This window comes from Gymnoscopelus microlampas (assembly GCF_963454915.1).
Source record: "Gymnoscopelus microlampas genome assembly, chromosome: 4".
NCBI classification, from domain to species: Eukaryota; Metazoa; Chordata; class Actinopteri; order Myctophiformes; family Myctophidae; genus Gymnoscopelus; species Gymnoscopelus microlampas.
Window position 1 is genome coordinate 36,321,503 of NC_139941.1, and position 25,000 is coordinate 36,346,502.

Sequence of the window (25,000 nt, forward strand, 5' to 3'; positions counted from 1 at the left end):
TGCTCTGATCTCGCCAAGAAGTAGAAGAAAAGGAAAAAAAAACACCCCTCCCATTTGGATCGTACTAGTTTGAGGCCAACTTGGCAGCGGTTTGCGATGCAAAGCCGTTTTATCTTGGAAAATGGGTCTGCCTCATAACGTATTTGCTCGCTGCGATGTGGCGCATCCATCGTGCCTCCGGGGGCCAAAATACGATCGCTATTTTCTCTCTCTCGCTGCGGCTTCCAAGACAAAGAGATTCTGCCGGGGAAAAGCCGAGAAGAATCAAGCTCTCTTGCCAGGGAGCCATTAAGTGATAAATTTCCCCCTGATGCAGATCGACAACCGCGGCGCAATGGGGTTATTTTTTTACATCCCTGCCTCAATTGCACCTCGCGCTTTTCAAGTCTTTCCGAGAGCCAAGATGTATCATCAGCAAGGAGAGGGATGGTTGTGTTTTTGATAGCGAGACAGACAGCAGTCATTATAGTGGATGGTATCATTGGGTATTGTGTGATACAATGCAGTGGCAACACATGACAGCTCGCGCCAGTGTCTGCTGATTGTCAAAGTGAAGATCTTCGCTCTCCGAATGAAACGCTTGGCTAGCGCGAGAGACAAAGCCATAAGACGTATCACACAATACGAAATACAAAAAGCCAGCCCATATATCTCTGAGGGAACGTGGACAGACAGAACCTTAAACAACAGACAGAGTGGAAGGGAAAGGGGAACGGGAGAGACGACGTGAGAGAGCGAGAGAAAGATGAAAGGGAGATAGAGGAGGTGCACAGAGAGAACACAGAGAAAGATGGAAGGAGAGAATGAGAGAAAGAGGAAGGGTGAGATCGGGAGAGATTGGGAGAGGGGGGTAGGGAACTAAGGCAAGAGGAAAAGATATGGAGAGAGGGAGGGTAAGATGATAGAAGAAGAGAGAGATGCAAATCACTGAGGCTTTTGGCAAGGCAAGGCCCACAGGGCTTTGTGGCATAGAATCCCCTCAATTGCAGATAAGACTAGATAGCATGACTTGATGGGAGTTTGATTCAAGCTTTTGAGTCAAGCCTGGTCTAAACTAGGCGGCATTTGACAGAGAGTTTCAATACAGAGGAGACAAAGCCCTGGATCTGGGAAAATAAAATTGTTAAGAAAACTAGAGACCATCTTGCAAAGGATCACATCAGCCACGAAGCCAACTGGTTGTGCATGGTGCAACAATGGAACATGTGACATGAGAGAATACAGCTTGGTGAAACAGGTCAACTGTGCCAGATGTATTCATGCAGATTTATTAAAGATTTATTCAATACAAGCTGATAATGTGGCACTTTGCGCAATGCGTCGAGCAGCATGTTCAGGTTTTGGTACCCAGTATTGGCCAGGTTATTGCATGGGTGGAATGGGCTCCCTCTCTCCCTCTCCCTCTGCCTTCATTGTGATCTCAACTACACACCTACTGTATACACTTTCATGACTGCATGTTGGAGGGTTGCTGTTGAAGCTGTTAACCAGCACAATGTACAGATGTGCCATTTCAAAACTTCAAATGTCCTGCCATCGCCAAGACAGTACATTTTCAGGGGATTCCCAGGGCAATAAGAGGGACAAAGAAGGGCATTTAAAATGCTGAATTATTTTGATGATCACTGCTTTTATGATGCTAATTAATTTGAGCAACTGGTCAAGGACCTCTTCAAATCACCTTTCGCCTCATAATGAGTCTGACACCTTCTTCAACACACATTCTTTTGTTCTCATGTATATGGATGTCTGTTGAAGGGAAAAATGGGGGTGTGTAGTGACAACTTCTTTTCAGGGGCAAAACAGTGCATTTTTAAGGGCAGAAAAGGGAGGAAAAAATGCATTTTCAGGGCACTTTCAGGGAAAGAACAGTAACGTGTGAAGTTTTGAAGTGGCACATCTGTAATACTGTAGTAACCACGCTATTGTGGCTGGTATAAGAACAGAAATGCCAGTAGGTGTTCCAAAAGGCACAATGCAGGCATGCAAACAGCCCGAGGTGAAAAAGGTTGGGGTTTTTTTCGGGTCAGGTGTCACACAATTGCCCTATTTGGATTCAAAACCGCTATTGCAGCTGAAAAGCTACAAGTTTGCGTGTCTGACAATGGCTGTGATTTTAAAACAAAAGGTTGCTGGGTCAATTCCCAACACTGATAGAAGAGTATGTTCTAGTGGTAAACTGGTGACTGGCGGGTGATTGAAATCTGTAGTCCACAATAGTGTGCCAACAGGGCACCAATGCACCATAGATACAGTACTGTACATGTACTGTAAATGCACCAGTGCCAAAGTCCCCTTGAGCAAGACACCCAACCTTGATATCCCTCTGATCACTTCTGTGATGGAACACGCTGTTATTTATTTGTATTAAAACAAACATGATTACAAATAAGTTGCATGATGGAAATTGGTGAAATCTTCTAAATCAACCTATTCAAGTATAGATGCACCCTGTTAATAATGACACCTTGTAAATATAACTATCATTCTTTAAATGCAAAGCTGTAACCCACTTCAAACGCCAAGGTTGAGGCAAAAGAACTGTGGAGATCTCAGCATTAGTTCACATTTACATTCACTGCTGCATTCACAAACACGCTGGATGTGAGGTGATCGGCTCTCTCACAATGATACTATAATACAAGTATGTGAGACTGAAAGGATGGGATGGAGGGAGGGAAAGAGACAGAGAGAGATGCAGAGAGAGAGAGAATGTGTCCGATGCATAGCGAGAGAGAGGGAGAGAGAGAGAGAGAGAGAGAGAGAGAGAGAGAGAGAGAGAGAGAGAGAGAGAGAGAGAGAAGGCCTAATTTGCTCCGTGTATGTGCCATAGTAAACAGTGTGTGAGTGTGAGTGTGTGCGTGTGCGTGTGCGTGTGCGTGTGCGTCGCCTCCATCCTGGACTTAGCTGACCTTTGTCCATTCAAAAGCTTTACATTATGGTTTCAATTAAAGGGGAAATCCACCCATTTTCAATATTTAACTATGTCATTAATATAGCATAAAGGAGTTGTGTGGAAATAAGAAAAAAGTTCCCCCCTTTCTGTGTTGCCTTGAACTGGAGGATTGATTTTGGGTTTAACATTGCAAATTACAACATGATGAGTCATCATGTTGTAATTTGCAATGTTTTAATGACATAGTTAAATATTGAAAATGGGTGGATTTCCCCTTTAAGTACTCTCAGGGAGTGTTCTTAATGAAATGAAATGCCTCCATTCACACTTCATCCCACTCTCTCCCTCCCTCCCTCCCTCCCTCCCTCCCTCCCTCCGTCCCTCTCTCTCTCTCTCTCCTCTCTCTCTGTATGTATGCTAGAGCAATCGGTACACATCTTTCACAGTACAACCACACGGTTAGATCAGTGTTAATTTAAGAATTGACCCAAATGGACAGTCCATTTGGGTCCATTTTTACATTCCTTTTTTTTTTTTTTACTGTGCATGAAAATAGAACAGCTCGTGTGATTAGATGAAGCATCCCACCCCAGTCAGATGGTCTATTAATGAGTAAGCAGAGTTTTGCTTTTTTTTAGAAACAGGATGGAACTTTGGCTAATTATGAATAATGTGTCCAACTCCTTTGATGATAACGATGGTGTACACATATGTGTGGAGGGGGTCACATACTGTATGTGTGAGAATAAGCATAGTGCATTTGTGTGGGCTTATGACTATGCGTGCACGTGCGTGCGTGCAGAGAGTATGAGTATGAGTAGCCTACTTATAAATTAATCCGTGTCTGCAAGGACTTGGGAAATTGGTTGCAATCAAGTGCATCTGAAAAGCAAATTAGGCCTTGTCTCTCTCTCTCTCAATCTCTCTCTCTCTCCCCCTCCCTCTGTCCTCCCCTCTCTCTATCCCTTTCTCTCTCCCTCTCACACACACGCACGCACGCACGCACGCACGCACGCACGCACGCACGCACGCACGCACGCACGCACGCACGCACGCACGCACGCACGCACGCACGCACGCACGCACGCACGCACGCACGCACGCACACACACACACACACACACACACACACACACACACACACACACACACACACACACATACATATGATACATGGTATCAACACTGCCTGGGTTCGGACTTGTTCTATGTAGTTTACAGTTTATCGGTGCACAGCATAAACTCATCCTCATACTTTACAGGTACAGCAGGTGTTAGATGAATTAGGTACATTTGAACCTCTACAATAAAAGTAAACTGAGGACAAATGTAGCCATTTAATGTATAAGCAAGTTACAACAACCAGGGGGCCTCAGATAAGAATGGTTTTAAAAGAGTATTTTATGTTTTCTCATGTGATTTAGATTTATAAGACACTCTTACATTTTTAATGATGTAATTATGGTATATCCCCTCTAGTGTCCTGAGAAGACTTGGAGCAATCCGCAACGCAATGAAACATGTTATCCATACAACCCATGATCCACATTTCGTTGCCGTCAGGCAGAAACCTTGTATCTTTATGTCTTGTTGTAAATTAATGCCTTATTTCATCATACAAGAGTGTTGCACAAAAGTTGTTTTAAAAAAAATAAAAACAAACACAAAAAGAAAGGTTTCGGACAGATTAGGTTTTCACCCGACGATTTGCTGTATAAGTTATTCAGCTGAGAAACCTCTAATGTTTGTAATGTCATGTTTGTACAAATGGAAATGCTACACACACGCAAGCACGCACGCTCCCTCTCTCTCTCTCTCCCTCTCTCTAGCTCTCTCTCTCTGTCTCTCAGCCATCCGTGGTATTTAAAGCCCATAACCATAATTGATTTCCCTGGATTAGAATCTCTGCGAGCCATTTCCAAGGCTGTTTGAGGCTGTAATCACACCACACACTTATAACCACTTACAGATCTAGAGTTGCAGCTTGTTGGCCTCAGTTTCCCAAAACCAAGCGAGTGGAAAAGTTGCGCACTAATAATCCTCCTCAGAGCTCCTCCTGCTTTGCTTGACTTCGGGAGTGATAAAACGGGGCACAATCGGCTTACTTCGGAAAAGAGCAGCAATCAATTATAATCTGGCCTAATAAGATCCCCATTTTGCTGTGCTAATGGGGAGTAATTAACAGACGGGAACAACAGGAAGGAGTATTGATATTGAGAGCATGCCACTAGATGTTGATGAAGCCGCTGATACAGTATGTATATACCACAGCAAAATCCTGAGTATTCATTTAAGTCTCAGGGTTCAATAACACTCTGGATTTTACTGTGTGTGGTACATTTACTTAAGTGCCGTACTTAAGAAAAATGTTGAGGTATTTGTACTTTACTTGAGTATTTCCAATTTCCAATACTTTTATGACAAGCAAATGTCTGTGGACAGTCCATTGGACCCCATCTGTGTGTACATGTCTGCTAAATAATGCATAAAAACATGCTAAAATATTATAAAATATATAATATAAAAAGTAAAATATTTCCGGCATGAGGGATTCATACAACATTCACGCACAAACACACACAGTGCACCTTTTCAAAGGGTCAAATACAAATGCAAATATTAGACAGACGCATGTATCCCTACTTGAATATTGAGATTTAAACAAGGATTTCGGTGCCTTAGGGACACATTGTTGTGCAGTCTGCATACTGATTTTTGTCTGTCGCACCCACTTGTCACTGCTTTACTCCAGGCAAAAATTAGGAAAAGCATGAATACACCGAAACGCACAAACACACACGCACGCACGCACGCACGCACGCACGCACGCACGCACGCACGCACGCACACACACACACACACACACACACACACACACACACACACACACACAGACACACACACACACACACACACACACACACACACACACACACACACACACACACACACACACACACACACACACACACACACACACACACACACACACACACATGCTGACTACTGTCAAGATACCATTGCATTATGCCTCGCGTATAACACTGCATGCTTTACACAAGACAGATCCAGGGCCAAGAGTTCTTCCCTAACTAAATTCCCACTCAGGCAACATTTATTTTTACAGCAGGGCTGTGCAGGAGTCTATGTGCAGCTCAAGACCTATTTCTTCACTCTTGCTTTTAGCTGACTCTTTGGTTGATTTTTAAGTCCTCACTGTATTGCCTATTTTAATGTTTTATGCTTTTGCTTTTATTTTATTTTATTTTTTGTTTGCTTTATTGTTAAATTGGTTGTAACTGTAACTGTATTCTTGCTCTGTAAAGCACTTTGCGCTGCATTTCATGTCATGAAAGGTGCTATACAAATAAAGTTTATTATTATTATTATTATTATAAGACGTTCGGTTGCAAACCGCTGAAACGACCAGTGTCAAATGTCTTGTGCACACTGCCACTACAGGCCACAGAAGTAACTCCATGTATTTCTTTTCACATATGTTTTATACTTTTTCAAACATTTAACTTACATTTTATAAAGGACATCAATGGGACTCTAATCAGGGCTGAAACCTCGCCCATCCTCCTATAATTTGACAAACCTCTGTCGTCATGGTGTCATGGTGAGGCCAAAATTGCTCTGCCCGGTTCTCCTCAGCGGCTGGAGCAATTGATCCGAATTTGCACACAGCCATTGACGATTACCATGTGCACCTAACAGCGAAGCCCGTTTTTCGATTTCACCAAATCTCAGCTATTTATTCGCGTTTTTATGTAAAAGAATGTAGCCATGGTTACGGGGCTGCCCAGCTGTGGGATGACCCTGCGAGTTATGGGACGAACTGCCTCCCGGGTTGCCAGATCATGTGAGCAAATCCCCCCACGGATGCGTCGACCGGGTATGGACTGGTACTTGTAACATAAATAACAGCTTCTTCCCAGAACTGACAGCATGGATGGACTCATAACCTCATTCTCCTCCAAATACACATACATGTACACGCACGCATGCCAGGGGGTGACGCAGGGGGGACTTCTGAACGGGCCATGCCGAAAATAGGTTGCTTTATTCGGATACAATGCGTGTCACTGCCCGCCCCTGCCGGTTCTCCGAATTTTTATTTTTAAATAGGCTCTGTCATGATTAATTGACCACATAATGAAGTTAAACAACTAACTTCTATCCAAATGCTATCTTAAAAGTAAACTCTGTGCCTCAAAAAAGAAGTTTGAGATCGTTTTAAAACCGAAAGTAAAAACACAGCAGAGAAAACAATGCCTTCCATTTTTGTCGGCTGCACTCGGTTCCATTCGGTTTCACTCGAACTCGCCACACGGACACGGACGCGCACGGACGCGCACATGCGTGCGTTTCATTTACGTCCCGGATACCCGGATGTCAAAACATAAATAGTAGGGAAAATACGGATTTCAGAAAGAGGACTGTGTTTCAATGCAGGAAAACACCCCAGCATCATTATATAGTGGCTGATAGAGGGGGGAAAATGCAAAATACATATATATAAATATTTTAAAATTTAGGCTTAAAGTTACCTAGAATCCCTTTAACAAAATGTTGTTGTACTGTATGTTTCATACAGTGACAATTAACAACTTATCTATATTCTATATAGATAATCTATATTTGGAGGTAAGATAAGATATTTCATAGACAACTAAAATGATAGACAATCATAGATCCACATTGGAGACACGCCGTTCCCATGTGGATCCTGAGATCCAAATGATTTGATTTTTACATAATATCTAAACATCCCTTTTAATGGGGGGTGGTATTCTCAGTTACATCTTGAGCACAACAGCAGAAGAGTTAAATTCTTCGATCAGCAACATTACATGAAAACAATGATTCTGACGGTCAGAATCAGAACACCTTGATGATCCAGTACCACTGTGATCCTTGAATAATCAGGTCTTGCAATCACAACAAATAGGACAGATAAGCGCAAAAGAGAAAGGCATTTTATATTATTTCATTATATTTTCCGGTTCATTTCCTATTGCATCACAGAATGCGTGTGATGTTCCTACATCAAAACACCTAGCTTATCATTTGCTCAGGAGCCCCCTCAGCTAACAAGAAGCCATGTTACAACACCAACGTTCCCTGATAAAGAACAGTCCATCAGCTGTCAGGTTTGCGGCTGGAAAATCAGTGCATGACACTGCTCCAATCAAACAAATCACACAGATCTCTCTCTTTCTTCAATTCTCTTTCTTCATACTCCTCAGCTCATCTTTGACAATGCACTGCCTACTCATTTCCAGGGACACAATTTCACCTCTGCTTCCCAGAGAAATTACATTAAACGAAAGCGATGTATTTCCAGTCTCAAGATTTGTCTGTGTGACATCTTCATTTTATATATTTTATTTGAGCCTTTTATCTAGCAGGAAATAACAAGAACAAGAACAAGAACAAAAGAGACAGATGGAAGAAACAACTTCAAAACAACGGCATAATGTTACCTTAAGGGCTCTGGGGCAGCTTAGGCAGAATGTCCCCCTTAATTGCTCATTAAAAAGCCAAAAACAAAACATATAATTTAAATAAAATATGTAGCCCCTTCAACATATTTTTGTCTTGCCATAAAAGGTCCAACTACGGGAATGTAAGTCCCACACTGTATAATGCTGGTGTCAGAGCTATAGTAAAATACCCTGATAATTATTCACAGGGTCCTACAATTACTTTTTCTTTTTGAAGTGCTCCTGTAAGTACGGGGCTCTATCAGTGGCAGTGTTAGCTTTGGCCCAGCCTACCTTTCGACGGCTCTGTACGCTTGGGTAGATCCAACGTGTCATAGTTTTTGTCATTCTCGCCATTTTTCCTGCCTAGGTAGAGGAGAGAAAGATACATAAAGGTAAATGTTAGTGTCACATTACGAGATAGCAGGTCAACAGCAAAACATTTGTGTTACAATCACACCTATGCAAATACAATGCCACCACATTCAGTATTATAACTATAATAATAATAATATCTAATATCTAGTAATATCTACGTACACACACAAACATGCATGTGTGCACACTATACCACATCCACTGTAATACCAGAGCTACTCAGGCAGCAAAACATCTTGAATAATGCAAAAAGGGAGATGGAACAGGGGTGGTGACTAGAAGCTACTGTAATGTCTCATGCACGTGGACATGCCCACAGAGACGGGGGAAACTGATGTTTCCACATCCTAATTATCCTAATTAAGGACTATTTCAACAATGGAGTATCTTCATCTGAAAAAAAGTGCTCGTTGACTTCCACTGTATTAACCTGTGTATTAACCTATGCTTAAGTGTTGTAAGTGCAACAGTACTGTTTTAAGAACACAAACATTTCTGTTTAACATTACAAAGGGTGTATAATGACAGAGTATGACTTCCATAAGCTATTAATTAAATAGTATTGTCCCATTGTTGTTTTTCCATAGGTTAATACACAAATTAATAAGATGAAGTGTTACCATTGCTACTGTACTGTACATGCACAGCACATGTTGCCTAAATACACACATACACACATACACAACTATGTAGTCTACAACTTGAATTTCAATCCCAAATCTGACACAACTCCTATGGACCTGATATTGGCAATAAATCAATGCTAAAATCCAGGCTATAACTTGAGTTTTTCTAACTTGAATCAAGTTCTAGTCTAAAGCCGCATACCAGATGACTTTACCATATGCTCACCAGAAACCTCTTGTTTTAGCAACTGTGCTAATCAGATTGTTAGGAGAAATTATGCTTTTATCTCTAAATGATAACTGTGCTCTTTTGTCGTTTAAATACTGCATGTTCAGCTGCGACAGTAGAATTTGCTGCCTTGAATTTACTGCTAAAAACTATATCTGTCAGCACTGTCACAACACCTGACAGAGCAGGTGTTTTCATGACTAATTATGGGGAAAAGACACAAATAATGCTATGAAAAGAGGTTCCCAGTGGACACATTATCTTACCTGATTGTCATCGTGCATTCACTCTACTTTACCACTAAATGAACCGTCTAAAGAAGGACTGAATGACTACAGGCTAATTTATACATAAAGAACAACCATGTTGTATAACAAAAACAACAAAACAACAAACAACTACGAAAGTTCATCAGGTTATAATGCATAATTTTTGTTGTAGAACACGGTTATTTGATGACGTATGAATTAGACTTAGCAGACTGGGAATGGATTCTATGACATTCATTGCTACAGGTAAGATGGAGATTGTACATGGATGGCAGAAACACAACATCTAAAGTGCAACTTTATCACCCAAAGTGTTTCAGCTATGAGCCAGGGAGAATAAAGTGGCAGAGGAGGAGGAGGAGGTGTCTTAAAGGAGAAAAGGGCAGAGGAGTGAGACAGAAAGAAACACTCACCTTGATTAAACCATTCCTCTATAGTTAGCCAAGGAGGCAGCAGCAATGCCAAAAACACAAGCAGGGAAAAAGAGAAGAGGGTTGGTGAAAAAGGTGTGTGTGTGTGTGTGTGTGTGTGTGTGTGTGTGTGTGTGTGTGTGTGTGTGTGTGTGTGTGTGTGTGTGTGTGCGTGCGTGCGTGCGTGCGTGTGTGTGTGTGTGTGTGTGTGTGTGTGTGTGTGTGTGTGTGTGTGTGTGTGCGTGTGCGCGTGCATGTGTGTGTGCGTGCTTGCGCGTGTGCGTGCATGCGAACAAAGTGAATACCCACAACATTCACTTTGTTCGCATGCACGCACACACATGACAGGCACAATACTTTGAACATATTTAACTAATGGATTCATCTTTTATCAGGCTGGAGACAGGGGAGATACGGAGAGAGAGAATTAGTTTTTTTATTTGGCAATAGTTTGGTGATAACAAGAAGAAGAGAGAGAGAGAGAGAGAGAGAGAGAGAGAGAGAGAGAGAGAGAGAGAGAGAGAGAGAGAGAGAGAGAGAGAGAGAGAGATAGGGAGAGAGAGAGAGAGAGAGGGAGAGAGAGGGAGAGAGAGAGGGGGGGAGAGAGAGAGAGAGGGAGAGAGAGAGGAGGAGATGAGAGGGAAGGGTGGGTTTAGGTAGGTAAGTAAGTAAGAGAGGAAGGGCATAGAGAGAGACACATGGGAGACAAGCACTCAAATGGGAGGCGAGTAGACATAGGAATCCATTAGCACTCCACAGGTGTTCCACTGGAAGAATGATGAAAGAGACTGAGATGGCTGTCGTATAGAGAGAGAGAGAGAGAGAGAGAGAGAGAGAGAGAGAGAGAGAGAGAGAGAGAGAGAGAGAGAAGACAGAGGCAAATGGAGAGAGTAATAACAAAATAAAAAGAAGGGATGAAACAAAAAGCGAAAAAAACGAATAAATAAATAATTTGCCCGACGCAGTATTTAGCCCCTGCATTTTGCCAGCCAGTCAGCAGAACAGGGAGGACAAGGCAGAGTGTCATGCACATACAGAATAATAATCACAACAAATGATTGTTTGAGAAGCATGGAAATATTTGCCTGGCTCCAGCCCTGGAATTACTAGTCACACCCATTCAAATATTCTATGTTGTGATCTCAGGGTCTGATGGTTGTCGAGTGTGTTTCCTCGGTTGAAATTCCAACCAGGCTAATCAGCGTTCTTTGAATGCGATGATGGAATTAAACAATGCAAGACAGTTCAAAACAACAATGGCAGCGGTAATATTAGCGGATGGAATTGATGTTGCTATTGAAGCTGTTTCGAGGATTCCCAGTTATGTTCATTAGTTGACACAAAGCTCTGGACCCTGAAACTTATGTTGCCTGTATTTAAACCACTTAATCACTATTCAAAATATTTTGATTTTTTTTTGAAAATGTTGGCCTACATGAATAATGGCAACAATGACATGTTGTATACTCAATACAAGGATGCCAGGTCTAAAGTGGTTAATGGCTTTATTGTAGACATTAGCTGAAGGGAAACCTAGGTTATTTAACCACTTAAACCCTATACTTTGTTTACCAGGGTCGCCCAGGAGTCAGATCTACTATTTTTGGTGAATGTTCACCTGTTGTCAACTAGAATAGGGACACTATGGTTCAAGAGGTTAACAAATGACTGTGGAGACCTATTGTGATGTCAATATGGCACTCTGAAAATGCCCAGCATTTACTGTGTACTGCTTCATTGTACTGTTTCACAGGGGCATTTTGTTTTCAACCTCTCTACTCTCTCTCCTTCAAAGCACTCACCTTCAGGGCCTAGCTACACTTACAAACACATCTCATTAGTCAGTGAAAGTGTGTGCGTGCGTGCATGGCCGGGTGGCCAATTACTACGTTTATAAATCTGCACACACCTACACTACACTCTCTTGCTGTCATGACCTCTGAACCGCCGACACCCCCCACGGTGATGTTGAGGGTCAAGGGTCACCGCCTGGCATGGTCTTGGCTCATTGGCTGGCTGATTAATTGTGGCTATTATTGGTGTGCGTCAGGGAGATAGCGGTGTCATTTAGCTAATTGTCTGGGAGGAGGATGCTGATTAGGAGATCACTAACACAGACAAATGGCACAGCTGTCGCTGAGTAGTGTATGTGGCTACAAAGTAAAACCCTGCGTGTTCATTTAGCTCTTAAAATGTTAAAAGGACCCCTGTTAATTGAACTCTGACAGACTATGTGTCCATCTCTTTCAGATTTAAATTAACATAGGTTTTGCAGTGTACTGCTACAGTTCCAAAGAGCAGTGGTTCTCAAACCTTTTCATGCCAAATCAATATTTGGCCACGGACCCCCTTCTGAAAAGATTATGTGCCAGGGACCTTCATATAAGATTTGTCTTCTTAAAATGTTCAAATGTTTTTTCCAATATTTTTTGGTAAATGCTATAACTATAACTTATTTTGGTGGGGACCCCATGGAACCGCCTCAAGGACCCCTTGCGGTTCCTGGACCCACTTTGAGAACCACTGCCTTAAGGCCGTTTCAGACGGGGAGCGATTGACGCTCCTAGAAATTTATGTTCAATGAGAGGCGGGCGATTAGTTGGGACGCACAGAGAATTTGAGGGGCGGAGAGTCAAGCGCGCGTGGACGTGGTCCTGTGAAATTCTCGCGCTCGTTTCATGTACACGCCTGCGGGCGACAAGAGCAGCTTTTTTTTCCACGCTACGCGTGTGTTTGTGTCTGCACATGAGGGACACGCCGCGACCCCGCTGATCCAACCGAGAACGCCCGCGCCAATCGCTCCCCATCTGAAACGGCCTTTAGAGAAGCACACATGAAGCATTTAATTCTGAACTGAGACGTCCACATCTTAACAGACATCTTATCTGATCAGTTCAGTTGGGTTCACAGTTTCACTTTAAGCTGGCTTTTGTCTACGTATTATGTGTTCATGTACAGCTAAGCTAAGCTCTGTGCAATATTGACCTTTGAGCTCCTTTCTCCTAAGAGAAAGGTCACAGATTCTCTACCATTCTCCTAAAGGCCCTGAAACAATAAGGCTGACATTGGTGTGCGGCTGACAATCGCCCATGTTGTTTGGACATTTTCTCAATTAGTATTCTGAGCATAACCAGACCATATAAACAGGATTCAGAGTGGAATGAAAAAAATGCTGATTGACAACATTAAAGAAGCACTTAATACACATAGCAAGATAACCAGCTGTATTTTGAGCCAATCTGCAATTCAATAATACCGATCTGAATGCCAATAGTTGTCATACAGTAGCCTATCCACAATAGTATTTGTGAGAGGTTTAAATTGAATGCTCAATAATAAACCCATTGAAATTGAATTTGAAACAGTATAGTCTATGCCTTTGCGTACTCCCTCCCTGGTCTTTAATTACCAGCATGATAAGTGTGAATATAAAATGAGTTTAATACCTCTGTTCTGCTTCAAAAGTGTAATAATACAGTGTTCCTTTTTCTTTTCTTTGAAATACAACTGGGTAGGACAAATCTTTCAGATGCCCTCAGACAATAACAAAATACAATTCAATCCTTCAGGATAGGGGCTAATTTCCTTTTTTTTTTAGCCCTCAGTGCTCCTTTTTGTTGGTATTAGTGCACTTTGATATAGTGCATGATTTCTGCTATTCAAAACATAAAGTTAACTTTCAAACAGCTTCATGCCACTACTAAGAAAAACGTTTTCATTGTGTTTATTCAAATATATATTTGCACTTTATATACTGACAATTTGACTGAAACACACACAGCTGATTAGAGTGTGCAGCCAATCACATGAAATCAAGCACCAGTCCGTCTCCAACTAGAAAGATGCTTCTCTGATCTCCTGAACTTGAGAGAATGTTCTCTCACCAAGTTAACTTGATAACATTCTTCCCAAATATGCAAGGTCGTTCTTTGCGTTCTTGGTATTAAGAAACAGCCCATGGCATCTCTCCTTTGAGTTTAGCTCTGCTAGATATGCCATAATACAGATTATTGCCACCTCCTGGTAAGGAGAGTTACTTCATCTCATGCAGGCACATAAGTCTGCCATCAGCTGACCATCAGCTGTAGTCTTTGTGGTGTGTTCCAGCATAACTTTGACCTGAGACGTGAGGTGACACAAAGCCATCTGATCAGTTGCCACGAGTCACCATTAGTTCTTGCGAGTCCGTTTGATGTGACATGGCCTTAAGACAAAGCAAGGTCTTGGGCATAATTCCCAGCTGTGTGTCCTTGTGCAGAACACTGCCCCCAACCTGCTATGTCACTGTGAACCGGTCTGCATATAAATGGATATGGAGTATAACAACAGGCAACATTTTTGTTGCCTGATATCTTAATAGTGCTTTGTAATGAAACAGCAAACCAAATATTGAAACACGAGACAGCGCAGATAGTGAAAAAACAGATATTGTACAGCGATTTGCCAAATGAATGCTCACAAACAGGATTCCATGTTGTGGAATAATCCATTATCAAACATTGGAATAATCCATTATCAAACATTAGTTTTCTGTCTGAATCTTGTAATAAGCAAACAGTTGCCTGATTGGCTGATATTGGCTGTTACTGAATGGTGTATTAGAGAAGTGAAAGAGAAATCTCTGTGACCAATTCTTTTATTAACAAATGCTCTTCTTTCTAACCTCATATTCCTCCTAGTTCCTGCAAATATCACGGCTAGATTAAAAGGATTAAAAGGATGTAATTAAAGACTAATGTGGTTTACAAAACCCTTAACCCGAATAAGAGACTCGAAGGAGATCTTTCCACCCAATAGAAGTGCAGCTTTCACTGCTATTAACACGGATTAAATCAGATACAAATTAAAATTCCACTTTCAATATATTCATTCTGAGGGTAAAAAAATAATTATCTCAAGTTCAACAGTCAATATCTTAATAAAAGAAAAAGCAGATCCATTGGAAATGGGAATGTAAAAGTGACATCATTGTATCAGCCACTTTTTAATTTCCCGTTCTCCTTAAACAACCCTGAGAATTTAACTTAGAGCTGTTTTTATAGGAATAACATCTAGCTTTGTTCAAACAAAAGTTATTTAAAGAACAAACGTCTTCTATTTTCTATGTGTCTTTCCCTTCCCTCTCTGCAGTTTTTCACTGGCATACTGTTACTTGTCTTTACTTTCGAGCTGTAGTTTTGTCAGTATACAATGTTTCACATTTCGGAACAAAACCATTGCAATTTTCTTGTTGAGTGCATCCAATACCATCCTCACCTTTGGCCTTCTTCCCTCCAAAGCAGCCAGCGTCGTCCTTTTTCTTCCTCTGTGGCCCAGCGGAGCCTGGGGCCTGCAGTGCTGAGGGGTCCAGGAATTTATCTGCCCCCGGCACCTCTTTGTGGACGTGGTATGAGAGGTTCCTCATGATGCACACGCAGTTCTCCACTGACTGGTAGGGTAGAGAGGCGGTCAGTTAAAATGTTATCAACTACAATATATACAGAGGGACAAGCAAATGATGAAGCAAATGATACATTAACTTTCTCTACACTATATAGAATATAAAGTAGACCCTGTTCAAAGTAGACATCTTGATCCACAGCTGATGGTAGTAACATTTTAATTGTGGGTGGGTTTCTATCAAAGTGGGGAACAATGATATATTCCATATTTCTGAACACACTATACACCTGTACCTGTACAAATATGAAGTGTTAACTGTGTCAGCTCCTGTACAGTTCACCACTTTCAACATGGGGTCCATATTTTGGGCATGTCATTACAGGCAAATATTTCCAGGAAATGTCGCAATGTTTTAAAGTTTTTAATTATTTTTCATTAACTTCACCTGTGTTCACTCATCAAAATGTCCACTGTGAAAAGCGTCCATTGCAATGTATTTTACATTTTAAATGTTTGTGTCCATGGGAACCATCATACCTTGTTGTCCATGTCTTTCTTCCCTACTGCTGATTGGAGGGCATGGAGAAGGGCGTCGACCAATCCCTCACACTCTCTCAGCCTGCGCCTCGCCTCTGCCCCATCTGAGCTCACATTTCTGTGAAGAGTCACGCACGCACACGCACACGCACACGCACACACACACACACACACACACACACACACACACACACACACACACACACACACACACACACAGTCAGTAAGCACAGAAGTGGCATATAACAGACTAATGTTGACAGTGTACAGATGCTCAGAAACCAGTTGTGAAAGCAGCAGAATGCTGTGTGTGTCAACTTGGATTCCACTGTTGCATCAGTAGACATGCCTGCAGATGACAGGCCTCTCTGCTGAGGCGGGGCTCAGAGCACAGCCTCATCCTCAGCAGAACAGAAGGACTCTACTCGGAATGTTTACCAAGTGGTAGGGCTGGGCGATGTGGATGAAATCAAATATCAGGATATTTTTAACCAAATACATCGATATCGATATTGTGCCAAAGAAATCGTGTTGTAACTATAATATACATTTTCTTTAGAATGTAAAAAAACGAACAAAAAAACAAACTAAAATGTCTGATCTACAAGCATTGTGAGATTGTACTGTAAATCTATTATTTTAGCTATTTTTAGAAGTAGTACACTACATACTACATTACGATATCCAAAATCTGTATAATCTAATATAGATATGATGAGAATAACATAATACAAGCAACTGGCCAAGCCCTTGCTAGCACTGACTTTGATTGGATGCAGTAAGATACAGATACATATACATATACTACTGTACAGTACTGTACATACATGTTCGCTATAAACATGCATTATGATTTGCATTATACTATGTATGTATACTATGTATTTATGAGGACAGATAAAATAGCACCTAAAATTGAGAATGAGCTAAATGTCCTCCATTGGATTTTAGTTTCCTCATTTTGCTTTTTGTGAAGGAAGCATAAGCAGACTGTTTGTAAACGTTTCAAGGACATTTCTTTGACTTACATTCATTGCATATCCCCTAACCTTAACAATAACTGATCTAACCCTAACCCTTACCTTAAATATACCCTTATGAAACCTACTTTATGAAACGGTAATAAAATCTAAATGGGGACACCAATTGTGTGCTCAATTTGACATGTTGTGCGCAATCAACTTGTATCCACCCACCCACAAACACACACCCGCACCCGCACACACACACACACGGACACGCACACGCACACGCACACGCACACGCACACGCACACGCACACGCACACCTCGTTCATTCCCCCTCATTATCTTGTTCGGTGCGTAAGATAATGTGCGCTGGGTCCATTCTACACACAGTATGCTAATTAAAACTAATCTACACCACAGAGCAGCCGGACAGCGCCAGACGTCTGAGTCCTGGCACACCCTCTCATAAAACAATCCATCCGTCTTCAGACACGCACACACGCATCCAGGCACACATGCACATGCACACACTGTACAGAGCGGCGGTGGCGGTGGTTTTATTTGACAGATGCGGTGTGTTTAGTTCCAGACAGACAGACAGGTGGTTTTATTGTCAGCTGTTTCAATTTCCTACAGTCGGGAGGAGCTGTCAGGGTGGGGAGGGGTGCAGGTGAGGAGGGGTGCAGGCAGCAGGGTCTCTGTTCTATCAGGGACTGGCACGCGCACACACACACACACACACACACACACACACACACACACACACACACACACACACACACACACACACACACACACACACACACACACTGTAGATCAGCTATTTTCACACTTTTGGCCTCTTTCTCAGGTAATATTTCACAATTATGGCCAATGTTTGACCATTTTTTATTGTATAGTTTGTTGATTACTTTTGACACTGTAATTTTTATTTTCTTGCAGTATTAAAATGTCTTTAAATGGTCACTCTAGAAATGTGCAGATACCCTGTATACACTTATATTGTATGTCGGTTTGTTTACTGTTGAGTGAGAAAACAAACAAACAAAAAAACATTTGGGGACTGCTATTTTTGAATAGCCAAAGAAATCAAAAAATGACACAGATGCGTATCCCAGTCTTAATGGATTTAGTCGTCTTATGATGGACAGTATGAACAATGATATATTCCATATTTCTGAACACACTATACACCTGTACCTAACAAGTATGAGTTTTCGCATTGCAACAAAGCACAGTACCCAATGCGTACCTGCTATTTATAGCTCTACAATGGATTGTTTTAGTTTTTGACTTTTCTTTCCTTTTCTATAGGTTTTCGGCTTCCTGCTGACACGTGCATACTCACAGTTAACTTCATAGAAATATTCTTCCTTCTGATATGCTCCTAGACTGTACCTGTATTCTATTACTGGCTGCTTGAATAACCTGATATCTCCTTGAGAATCAATAAAGTTTCATATTATTTGATCTAATCTCATCTTACCATTTTAGCTTAAAGCTCATTGTTGTCTGGTGGAAATGAATGTCCAGAACTGTTACTTTTCAAGAAATGGAAAAAATACATGTTCCAATGTATCCAATGAGGTTTAAATTTAGCCACAAGCACTTTTTAATACTTTTCATTGGTTCAATATCCTTATACTAAAATTGTCACATACCCATATGGGCATATAGTGACAACATCAGGATTCTCCATATATGTCGGATCGGTGGTGCGACGTAGGTGTGCGGGGCTGCGTAGTGGCCCGAACGTCTAGTTTAAAAAGCTAACAGACAAAGTATAGGCATTAATCTGCAATAAAAAGTAGAAATGTGGAGATACAAGGTTTCTGCTGACAGTGTTATCTTATCTACACACACACAGACACACAGATATACACCTCAAGGATATCTTATCTACAGTACACAAACAGCAATACACCTCGATGTTATTTTATCTACTACTACACACACACACACACACACACACACACACACACACACACACACACACACACACACACACACACACACACACACCTCGTCACCTTTGGGTTGTGTGTGTGTTGCATTAATGCATATGTTTCTTTGTGACCCTCTCTGTATCTGTTTGTGAACAAACAGTTAGTGTGTGTCTATTGAATCTGGGCTTCTATTAGGTGTGTGTGGGCGTGAAGGTCACTTGGTACCATGTGTGAACAACCCAACAGTCTGCAGGAAGTACAGCAGAGCAGAACAGCAACTTCTGATGGAGACAGATGACCAGATGGCTGGAGAGACGGTCACGTGCAAACACACACACGCACACACACAGGCGTGCGCGTGCGCGCTCACGCACACAACCCACGACTCCTGGCTAGGTAGCCCAGCTTGGTGTAGATACTATGTGCTTTGAGGAGCGCACTTTTATAGTTTACACTCTTTTACACTTCATTGTTTATTTTTATTTCCATTTGTTAGTGTTTTTTCTTCTTCCTAAGTCCTATTTAATTTAAAATACCTCTGCATTTTTATCTCACCAGTGCCATACTACTGTCAGTAAAGTATTTACTGTACAAAACAGCTAAATCACAATAAAGACAGATGGAGAGATGGATAGACAGAGAGAGATGAGAGATGGAGAGAGATGGATAAATACAGATAAGAGAAATAGGGAGAAGGAGAGAGATGCAGAGATAGATGAGAGATGGACAGATGGCGATATGCATATATACAGTATATATATGAGAGAGATGGAAAGGGATGGAGAGATCGGGAGATGCATCCAGTATATACCGTACTGTAGAAGATAGGTGAGAGGTATGGAGAGATGGAGAGAGGGAAAGAGAGATGACTGTGATGGATGGAGGTTACTGATGGAGATATAGATGGGTGGACGCGGTGGAGTCTCTCTTGACCCCTGGCATCACTCCCCATCATCCACCCTAATCCACCCCAAGGTCAATGGTAACACCATGGAAACATATGGGTACCACTAGAGACCCACACACACACACACACACACACACACACACACACACACACACATACACACGCACGCGCACGCGCACACACACACACACACACACACACACACACACACACACACACACACACACACACACACACACACACACACACACACACACACTAATGAAGAAAACTAATACAATTATGGAAAGTAAATGGATTTAATCAGCCAGACACAGACCCATCCAATGGGTAAGTCTTACACCCTGAATCCCAGGACGCGCAAAGATGCGCACACGCACACGCATTCTCTCTCTCTCTCTCTCTCTCTCTCTCTCTCTCTCTAAACAAATGTGACACGCCCCCCTATCGACAGAACGGTCCATTACTATAAAACTAAGTGTGTGTGTATATATATTGAGCTCTGAGCAGTGTGTGTGTGGCGGGTGAGTAAACAGAATTTCCCTGGCATCAGCGCTTCCTTCCTCCGGCCTCTCTCCTGCCAGCTTACTAGGCAACCAAATGGTTGGTTACAGTTGCCATGGAGACAGCAGCAGCGCGGGCTGCATCCAGGAGAGAGAATGGGAGCGATGCGGAGAGATGGAGAGACGGATATACTATGACACATGAGAAATGGAATTGTGTGATATGCCGTATTAGGTGTGATGAATTTGCCGGTGCTAGTCTGATAGACAGGGACAACACACACGTACATGTACGCGTACACCCATTCACAAGTAGACCCACACAGGTGCAATCGTACGCATTGGCATTTTAGACACATGCGCGCACACAAACACACACACACACACACACACACACACACACACACACACACACACACACACACACACACACACACACACACACACACACACACACACACACACACACACACACACACACACACACACACACCTGTCATATTGAGACACAGACAGAATGACAACAGGACGTCTAATTGGTCCAATGAATATAATGTCACTATTGATGCTCGCACACACCCTCACTCACACACTTTTGTTTTTAACCACCAATACAGACACATTCTTAACCAGCAATAAAGACACATCCCCATCCCTATATCCTGGTTCCTCTAGTAAACGCTTTTGTTTCGCAGATCAATGCCCTACTTCGTCGTTCTAGACGTCTAGAGTGTCACACAAAAGGAGTGAAAATAGTTGATCCACAAAATGTTCACTATTTTCAAAATAATGATAAAAAAGGAACGGTTTCCGCCCAACAGTGACGGTATGTGAGGTATACAGATTGCAGGTCAAAGTGACAGTGTTTGGTAGCAGGGCTGTGCTTTACTGCAGTCTAACAGGTTCAGTCTAGACACAAAGAGACTGAGACTGGGTTACACACTCCATCACAACCTCACCGGCTGTTATCGCCACTGTGTGTGTGTGTGTGTGTGTGTGTGTGTGTGTGTGTGTGTGTGTGTGTGTGTGTGTGTGTGTGTGTGTGTGTGTGTGTGTGTGTGTGTGTGTGTGTGTGTGTGTGTGTGTGTGTGTGTGTGTGTGTGTGTGTGTGTGTGTGTGTGTGTGTGTGTGTGTGAGAGTGTCTTTTGGGCTGTGTGGATGTGTAATAGCATACGTGTTTGTGTATCTGAATGCAAATATATACAGTATGCGTTTGTGCAGACGTGCAGGCAATCTGGGAATGCATTTACGTACAGTCAAACATGGAGGTGGATGTGTGTAGATGCATGCTCCACACATGCCTGAGTGTGCAAATTCACGAAGTGAATGTGTCTCTCTCTCTCTGTGTGTGTGTGTGTGTGTGTGTGTGTGTGTGTGTGTGTGTGTGTGTGTGTGTGTGTGTGTGTGTGTGTGTGTGTGTGTGTGTGTGTGTGTGTGTGTGTGTGTGTGTGTGTGTGTGTGTGTGTGTTTGTTAAAGTTAAAAGTACAATACAGCTATTATCTCTGCCTGGAGGCTAAACTAAAGGTTTCTTTTTCCCCAGCAGTGCCAGGCTGAACGGATGTGTGTGTCAGGAAAGCTAAGGAGTTAGGTAGTCTGTCTGGAGACCTGCCACAACACCATGCCAGACAATTACCTTTAGATTAACAAACAAAACAATACTGGGAGCTGCACACATTCCAAACAAAGTAAATGCATCAGTGGTTCTGTTTTTGCAGAGGATCCAAATAATGTCACAGAACCCGTAGGCTACTTAACAAAATATTACCCCATCAAAGTCGTTCTGTGACTTCAATTAGATGAACCCATTAGCTCGTAGCTAACATTACCCAATGACTTTAATGAAGAATGTTAATTACTAATTCAAGGAGATGAAATAATGAGCTTGCAGATAACATTGCCCATTGACCTCAACGCAGAATGTTCATTCCTAATTCAAGCAGATGAGACCATATTTGGCTTAGTTAGTTTTAAGAGGGTGGGAGAGGGCCCAGTAGAGTGACTGTATGGGAACTAGAATGTAAGCAGTTCGATCCCCAGCTTCTCCTGGCTCAGTGTCAAAGTGTCCTTGAGTAAGACATTGAACCTCAACTGAGCCCCGGGCATTGTTCAAAAGTTGCCCATTGCTCCTAAGTTAGGATGGTTTAAATTCAGAAGAAAAATTACAGGTATATCCATGTGTACTTGGCTAATTTACCCCAACAACAACAACTAAAGGGGGGGAAAATTGTTTCATCCCTCTTTGTATTCTTTCCATTGTGTTGCCATCATTGTTTTAAAAACATAATAGCATATCATTAAAATGTTATCTTGGTCTTGTTCCTCACAAACCCTTTAACACATCATGTTTTGCCACAAATGAACATCTACTGTATCCAATCTCTTTCATGATCTCCAGTTGGAGAGAAAGGTCATGGTCATGCTATCTAGAGTACTTGGCTGTGACTACTATAATACTTTGCAAGCTTGTTTGCAACCAGCAAGAGGCAAGTTCTGCCGAGCAAATGTTTAAGAAGCCTAGATAATGTCTACAAAAGCAGCTGCACTAGGGCACATGTAATTGATCATTTATGTTAAGCAAAACCATTACACTAGCGGAAGACACACAGCCAGGGGCTCTGCTTATTCACCTAATCAGCACCAAATGTAGTACTTTAAAACTTTGATTGTAAAATATTGTCTGTCTTTGACAATAATTTGGTGCATCAAACCTTGTTGGTGATTGCAAATTTTGTTGTTGCTGTCTTATGAAACCCTTCTAAAATGTGTTGTACAATTGTAACCCTGTTACAAAGGTGCTATGTAAACAGTGTATTATTAGTAGTAGTATTGCTATATTTGTACTCCAGTACAGTATGACCATGTATACTTTGTTGGTAGCAGAACCAGCTAATGTTGTCACCACCACTGCGAGTGGCTCCTCCAGTACCTGAGGCAGCCCGAGGTGTTCTTGAATACAGTTGTCCACTCTGCGTCCCGCGGCTTGGAGTCCTCGTTGGGCTCGTGCTCCCAGCCTGAGTGGGGGATGATGACCTCGTTGGTCATGGTCTGCAGGCCGTGATTTATGATGACCATCTTCAGGGGCTCATAGGACGACAGGTTCCACAGGGTGCCTGGTGTAGAGGAGGGGAGGGGGACACACAAGGAGATAGAAGAGAGGGATATAGGGAGGAGAGAGGAGGAAGAGACACAAAACTAGTGTTAAACACTTGCAACCTTCTTGTGGGGCTAACATTCGGCGAACATAAAAGATCTACAAGCTCACAATGTGTCACGTTCGCGACGCATTGTCAGCTTGTAGATCTGCTGTTTTCGGCAAAGAGATTTAGTGTAGAGGGGAAAAAAGAGCAGAGACGACCCCGGGCCAAGTTTACAGAGTAGAGAGGGTTGAAGTGTTTAAGTTTGCTATGCTAACAGACATACTGAAAACAATGATAGCCAGTTAGCTGCTCCTTGCCAGCATTCTGACAAAACTGTTCTACTCTACGCCCTCCTCTGTCCTACATTCCAAATGAAATAAGATAGGAAAATATCCAAGTCAGTGTTAGCATTTCTATCAGCCCTGACGCCTCCATTAACGGGCAGATCCATTCATCTCCACATGCACGCACACACGCACACGCACACACACACACAGTGGAATTAAATCAACGTGGGCTGTGTGCACTGGGCTGTGTATTCTGATCTCTCCACAGAGGGTAGAGAGTGAACGTGGGGGGTTATGTGGAGCTGGAAATGCAGCCAGGGTATAAAGACAGCACATGGGAGGCTTTGACTTCAGCAAATGGATGCTCTGCAGCAAGCCGAGGCTCAGAAAAGAACAAAAATATGACATGAGACGACTTCAAAGTCCATGTGCAACACACCCACTTGATCTTTAAAGCCCTGTCATATGTCCATCCCCCCATCTTGATGCCCCTATTTTAGTCATTCAGCTCACTCTGTCCTCTTAAGAGACACTTGACCACTTAAACTCTATATACATACCTGGGCCCCTTTTTTCCCCCCCTCTACACCAAACCACTTAGCTGGAAATAGCTGATCTAAATGCTCACAGCGCGTTACGTTGTGACCTTGTAGATCTGCAATATTTTGTCAAATGCTCATTCATGTTCAATCATTTTTAACCACTTTAACCATTATTGTATACGTTGGCTATTCAAAAATAGCAGATATACAAGCTCATAGCTTGTAGATCTGCAAGCTATGAGCTGCGATATAGCTTGCAGATCTACGGAGGGGTTTTGCAACTAAATTCATATAATTTTGGGGGTCCTTCACATGAAAAAGTTTGAGAACCACAAATGATTTGTTGCATCTATAGAACGAACAGAGGGAAGCTACTGTAGCCTGTCAAACACACACATTTACACAGTCATGCAAAATGTATGCACGCACGCGCGCACGCACGCACGCACGCACGCACGCACGCACGCACGCACGCACGCACGCACGCACGCAC

General features: G+C 42.3%; 1 protein-coding gene across 5 annotated transcripts in view; it reads right to left on the reverse strand.

Annotated features, from left to right (window-relative positions):
* Positions 1-25,000, reverse strand: part of arvcfb (ARVCF delta catenin family member b) — a gene marked incomplete at its 5' end in the record, with an annotated part of 313,393 nt that overhangs the window by 36,342 nt on the left and 252,051 nt on the right. For all 5 annotated transcript variants that reach the window (XM_084053884.1, XM_084053881.1, XM_084053882.1 and 2 more), the window contains 4 exons: positions 8,680-8,751; positions 15,554-15,725; positions 16,217-16,334; positions 23,468-23,651. In XM_084053884.1, the coding sequence (XP_083910010.1) occupies positions 8,680-8,751; positions 15,554-15,725; positions 16,217-16,334; positions 23,468-23,651 (546 nt within the window). The remainder of the gene's footprint in view (positions 1-8,679; positions 8,752-15,553; positions 15,726-16,216; positions 16,335-23,467; positions 23,652-25,000) is intronic.